The sequence below is a fragment of the Grampus griseus genome (assembly GCF_964374135.1).
Source record: "Grampus griseus genome assembly, chromosome: X".
NCBI classification, from domain to species: Eukaryota; Metazoa; Chordata; class Mammalia; order Artiodactyla; family Delphinidae; genus Grampus; species Grampus griseus.
In genome coordinates, this window is record NC_138999.1 from 113,594,925 (window position 1) to 113,601,494 (window position 6,570).

General features: G+C 48.5%; 1 protein-coding gene across 1 annotated transcript; it reads left to right on the forward strand.

The window, feature by feature from the left end:
- The first annotated feature begins 4,545 nt into the window (after positions 1–4,545).
- LOC309839718 (cytochrome c oxidase subunit 7B, mitochondrial-like) lies at positions 4,546–4,862 on the forward strand. Its single transcript, XM_082681621.1, has one exon. The coding sequence runs from the start codon at positions 4,634–4,636 to the stop codon at positions 4,814–4,816; it is 183 nt and encodes a 60-aa protein (XP_082537747.1). The 5' UTR covers positions 4,546–4,633; the 3' UTR covers positions 4,817–4,862.
- Positions 4,863–6,570: the final 1,708 nt, after the last annotated feature.

The window sequence follows — 6,570 nt, forward strand, 5'->3', positions numbered from 1 at the left end:
GGGAGGTGGGGGCCGGTGAGATGAGTCCCTCCAGAGACAGCCTCTCCCACGATCTCCCTCAGAACATTTGGGCCCTCACTGAACCCTGCTCCGTCCCTCTTCTATTCTCTCTGCGTAGTGAAGCAGCAAGCGCTGGTCTGGGGATCCTGAGTTTCTGTCATTTCACCTGTCCGGAGCATCCTGGGGGGAACACTCTGACTTATACCAAGGAGCCAGATGCAGCAACCTACAAGGTAGACCTCCTGGCTTCCCTGAGAGCTCCCCTGATGCCCCCAGGCTCGTAGGACATGTCTGCGAGGGCAGGTGACGGGAGCCACGAGGGTCCCTCAGGAGCTCAGCCTGCCAGCTGTCCGTACCTTCTCCCAGGCCACCCATTCAACCTCTTTGTTCTCTCCAGTATGTGGCTCTCCTCCTGGTGCCATCTGAGGCCCCCCCCCAACCATTACACCATCATAATGACATTCAGTGGATCCCCAGAGAAACACTTCCGGAACAGTGGGTCACACGTTCATGCCCCCAGCAACTCACTCTGGAGTTTCTACTCTAAGAGATATCGGTGGGACTGGAACATGGGGAAGTGCCTTGGGTGGGGGTGGGAGAGTGGTAACCAGTACAGGGAACAATCGGGACTTAGTCATTTGGGTCACGAAGAGGAACACATTCACATACAGTCCGACGCTCAGAGCAAAGGGCAGCAAGGTTGGTGGTTTTGCTCTGTGCAAAGAAGGAACAGGAAGGGGCTGTAAAGTCTGGTTTCTGAGATCAGATATGTCACTAACAATCTAGTGTGAATATATACACCAGCTCATTGGAGGATATTTGCATGTACAAGCCTTTCCTCCACCCTCATGCTATAAGAAAAAGAAAGAAGTGAATCTCTCATGGTGGATTTCATATATCAGGGTTCCTAAAAGTGGGAAGAAACTTTGGGGGGCAGTAGGGGAGCCCACAAGTCTCAGAGGACCCTTCCTGGGGTGAGGAGGCTCCCTGCTAAGAAGAGGGAACTCTTCCTGTGTGTGTCCCAAAGTGCCACGTTCTCCTGAGGCCAGGCCTGGACCTTGGCAGGACGTTCCGAGACCTCTTGCAGCACTGGGCTAGGCCCACCTCCCAGGAACCAGTTCCTCTCAGGAACTGAATAACAGAGATCCTGATACTCTAGAAATCAGCCCTATTTTGGAGATTGGGGAGGGGGGCAGGAGAGGAAGCAAACTGGCTGAATTGTCAGGTCTGTGGTTTTGCATCTCCTTTCTTAGGGCAGCCTGAGTTGCTGTGTGTCTCTGTGTGTGCGTGTGTGTGTGTGTGTGTGTGTATACTTGGGATTCAGGACTTGGAAGGTGACGACTCCACAGTCTGATCAGGGCTTCTGGTTGTCTCCACAGTGTGGTGTGCTTTTCATTATTTTTCCGGAACCTTGTCCTTCCATGGTTTCCACAAAACGTTGCCGATTCTGGGAACATAAAGGTCAGGCTGGCTTGCATACTAAGCACTGCGCTCCCAAATATGCATTTGGTTTTGCTGGAGTCTGAGAGGAGAGCAGGAGATGGCTGAGAACGCGCTGGCCTGGGAGTCCAGTGACCTGGCTTCTTGTGTTGACTGCTGCGAATGAGACCCTGTATTGACCCCGAGGAAGATACTTGTTCGCTCTTGGGCTCAGCTTCCCTATTTGTAAGAAGGCAAAGTCGGTGTTGTGCCTTGAAGGGCATTTTCCTGCTCTCACATGGTAAGTCACACACTTTTCTTGTCTTTCTCAGGGCCAAAGTGCTGCCAAACCCTCAGCGCCTTGTTGCAGGTGAGAGCATGGTCCTCCCTGCTTTCTGTGACACTCACATGGTGGGGGGGGGGGGGCGCACCGGGCCATCAGCAGCTGGACTTGTTCTGAGCCTATGTGGCAGGGGTAACAGCAGGGTCCCCTGTTCAAATTGAAACAGAAACTGAAAACTCACTGTGGAAGAAAGTGCTGCCATTCTTTATACAAAGCATAAAACACTAAAAAAAAATATGCTTTCCCCTTAGCCTGAGCATTCGCCGCAATGCTGTCTTTCCAGCTGTCGCTAATTTAAAACAAAAAACGCTCATACTCTCAATTATAGGCGATTTTTGTCACAAAGATTGAAGGCATGCAAAGTATTGAGTCACTTCGTTGCTGGTTTTATGCGTCTCTCCAAACTGAATGAGCAGCAGTGTTTCACGGAAAGCGCTGCTCTGAAATTCGAGCTTTAATATTCTAAACAGGTTGAGTGTGTTATAGACAGCATTCTCAACCACTGTCTATTTTTCCCCCACGAAGCATTGACTTTTATTTGTTTAGCTTTAAAAAAAAAAAGCCATGGGGCTGAAGGAATTAAAAGAGGAGGATGATGCCGGGGTGAAGTGTATGCTGAATGAACGTGCGGTGCAAAGGCAAGAGAAAGAAGCACTGGACCAGGGTTCACGGTCGACTCTGAACATGCAGACCCGTGGCTGCCCTTCTCCTGATGGGAGCTGCCCACCATTTCCCTGACAGTGACACCACCACTTCTCACTGACAGCCAATGGAAGAGTCAGTTCAGGCAGAGCCTTGAAAGCCATGGTGACCCAAGGCCTGGAAACCACCATAGGCAGCAGGTCAGACTCTGCTCCTGTGACAGTCACATCACTTCTTTGGGCCTCAGTCTCCAATCTTAGAAAACAGCCTGACCAGGTACCTTCCAAAAGCTGGCTTAGGGGTATAGTAAAGAGGAAGCCAATCTGAAATGAGTTTTTTTTAAAAAAGGAGAGCACACAGGCTTGGAGAGCTCATCAGCCTGGGGTTTCATCAGGGTTCTCTGAGCTCCTCCCTCAGAGCCTCAGCTTTCTTATCCGTGAAAATGGGGCTATAACAAGCTCCCTGGGTTGTTGTATGAGTTAACAAAAATAATCTCTGGGGCGCACTCAGTCTAGTTCCTAGAAGGAGTAGACTTGAGGAAATGTTCCTTCTTCTTCCCTTTTGACTCTATCTTTGGTTTGAGCTCTTGGCTGCATTTCCCACAACAGTAACATACACACATTTAATGACAGGTGGCTGGCTTTGCCCCCACCCGTCTTCTTTACCTGCTGTCTTTTCTCACCCTCCCTCCACACCTCTCCAGTGCTCTCCTGGCTGGTGTCCCCTGGAGGAGGAAAGCCTCTGATCCGTTTAATCGCGCCGAGGGGTGGGACATGTCCACATGACCCCTGGCAGGAGACATCTACAAAAGAGGGGAAAGAGGGCAGTGCTTCTACCAAATGTAAAAATCACTAACTCAAAAAGATATCTATGGAATATTACTCAGCCATAAAAAGGAACGAAACTGAGTTATTTGTAATGAGGTGGATGGACCTAGAGTCTGTCATACAGAATGAAGTAAGTCAGAAAGAGAAAGACAAATACCATATGCTAACACATATATATGGAATCTAAAAACAATGGTTCTGAAGAAACTAGGGGCAGGACAAGAATAAAGATGGAGATGTAGAGAATGGACTTGAGGACACAGGGAGGGGAAGGGTAAGCTGGGAAGAAGTGAGAGAGTGGCATGGACATATATACACTACCAAACGTAAGGTAGATGGCTAGTGGGAAGCAGCCGCATAGCACAGGGAGATCAGCTTGGTGCTTTCTGACCGTCTGGAGGGGTGGGATAGGGAGGGTGGGAGGGAGGGAGATGCAAGAGGGAAGAGATATGGGAACATATGTATATGTATAGCTGATTCACTTTGTTATAAAGCAGAAACTAACACACCATTGTAAAGCAATTATACTCCAATAAAGATGTTAAAATAAATAATAATTTTTTTTAAAAAAGAGGGCAGTGCATTACCCCAGTGAATGATCCCCACCATAAGACACGATGAAAGATGCATAACAGGCCAGTGGAGGAGATGCTTGGGGAGCTGAGGTGGAGTAGAGTCAAGGGTTACAAGAATGTGCAGAACTTACAGGGCCAGCCCCACTGTCAATTATTGACACTAATTTTCAACTCCGTTCACTTCAAAAGTTAATGGTCGATCTGGCCAGAGCAGTTTCGACTTGTTCAGCTGAGCAAACCACAGTGGTCAGACTGAAAAACACAGTCAGTTTTGTGCTCGATCTGTATGAGCCAGAGCTGGGCCGCCAACACCCGTTCACCGTGGCCGAGTAAAAAGAGCGCCAAGCCGGAGCCCAAGAAAACAATGTTAGAGTCTCAGTTCTGCCGCCAGCTCACTGTGTGACCCTGGGCTAGTCTCTTGACGTCTCTGGGATTTAGCTGCTGACCTTGGTAAACTGAGGGCCTGCATTAGATGACGCTGAAGGCCCATCCCAGCAGGCACTTGCTGTGATCTAAGCTACGCCAGCTACTAAAAGGGCTGAGGAGGGGCCCCACTTTGTGTGGGCAAAAATGCACTACCGAAGATGACCCTCCAGCTAGTGGCTGAGTCTGAAAAGCAAAAGAAGAACTTTCATAAGGAGCAAACTTTCTTAGAGCAGTGGGTAAGAAAGAAACTTGAAAATAAGCCTTCCGGGCTTCTACCGACTTGGAAGGTGAAGTCAAAACTGAAGGACTGGAGTTACCGCCTTTCTGTCTTCAGCTTCACGATGCTTCCCTTGGCCAAAAACGCACTAAATCGTCTCGGAGTTTGAAGCATTCAGCAAACAATGGCAAGGCAGAACCACCAGAAGCGGGCACCTGATTTCCATGACGAATATGGTAATGCTGTATTAGCCAGTGGAGCCACTTTCCACGTTGCTGTATGGGCGTACACAGCAACACAAATTGGAATAGAATGGAACCTGTCCCCTGTTTGCAGAGTCACCCCAAAGGAATGGAGAGAACACTAATCATCCCAGCTGGTTTCATACTGAATTGTTTCAAAATCAACTCATAATTGATGCCAAGTAAAAAGCATTATGTACCCATTAACATATGGCGTGATTGTAGAAACAAAGTACACTTGAAAACTTAAAAAAAAAAGAACTGAAGGACTGGGACTTCCCTGGTGGTGCAGTGGTTAAGAATCCTCCTGCCAATGCAGGGGACACTGGTTCGAGCCCTGGTCCGGGAAGATCCCACATGCCACGGAGCAACTAAGCCCGTGCACCACAACTACTGAGCCTGCACTCCAGAGCCCGCGAGCCACAACTACTGAGCCCCCATGCTGCAACTACTGAAGCCCACGCACCTAGAGCCCGTGCTCCGCAACAAGAGAAGCCACTGCAGTGAGAAGCCCGCACACTGCAACTAGAGAAAGCTCGCGCACAGCAACAAAGCCCCAATGCAGCCAAAAATAAATAAATAAAATAAGTAAATTTATATTTTAAAAAAACTGAAGGACTGGGGAAAAGTGTTGAGAAGTGACCTCCAGCTGACACAAAAGCCCTAGGTGGTTTTAATAATGCTAATAACTAAACCAAGAATGGCCTTGCCTGGTCCACAGCGTCCCACTTGTTCGCCTACTCTGGGGTCTTTGCAAGACAGAAGCACACCCATTGCTGATCTCCTGACTGGTCTCCATGGGAGTTCCAGTTTTGAATAATAAAATACAAAAGCTGAAAATTATATCTCAGAGCAACGCAAAGGATTTGGAGGAAGCTAGCCTTGAGGCCAAAGTGGCTCCCAGGAAAAGGATTTCTTTGTCACTCAAATGGGCTTGAAGGGGAATGTTTTAGAAGAACCACCCAGGAAAAGAGAAAATTAGTTTAGAGAAATCATACATGTCACAGACTAAATGAAAATTAATTTTTAATCAGAGCGAGCCAGACTAGACTTAACTGGGCTTGAGAGCAAAACCTGGAAAAGGACTTACTTTTTTACGTACACATTTTCAAAATCCACATTTCGCCAAAAGGCCTGAGAATGCAGAAAGCTACAACATTAGAGCCGCAGGGGAAAATGAACTTGGTAAAAGACACGTTGAACGTTCATCTCCACCGAAGAAAGTTGCCTCAGTGGGTACCATCTTGTGAAAGATTTAGCTGATGCAGAAGACAATATTCAAGTCCCCAGTGAGAAGAGTTGATAGGAATGAATGAAGGGTGAGAATTGTAATGGGGGGCGGTTGAGGGGAGGGCAACATTTTGTCAAGGATGCTCCAGTGCTCTGCACCATGGTCATGTCATGGCCACGGTCATGTCTCCTGCAGGCTGACTCCAGAATGTTTAGCAAACTATGCCAGTGAGAGCTCCCGGACTCAACACCTATTATGTTTCAAGCACGTGGCTAAACACTTTACATGCTCTCCTTTAATTAACATGCTCAGCAGCCCAATGAAGTGGTTACTTCTGTTGTACTTATTTTACAGATGAGTAAACTGGGTTTTACAGAGTTACAGCTACCCAGCTAGGAAGTAGCAGAGCTGTGACTTGAACCCAAATCTGTCAAACTCCACAGTGACTCCGCTGCCCCAGTGATCCTCATCCAGCTCCAAGAGTGTGAGAGATCACGTCCCCAAATGGAATATCAAGAGACTTAGATAGGGGCTTCCCTGGTGGCGCAGTGGTTGGGAGTCCGCCTGCCGATGCGGGGGACGCGGGTTCGTGCCCCGGTCCGGGAAGATCCCACATGCCGCGGAGCGGCTGGGCCCGTGAGCCATGGC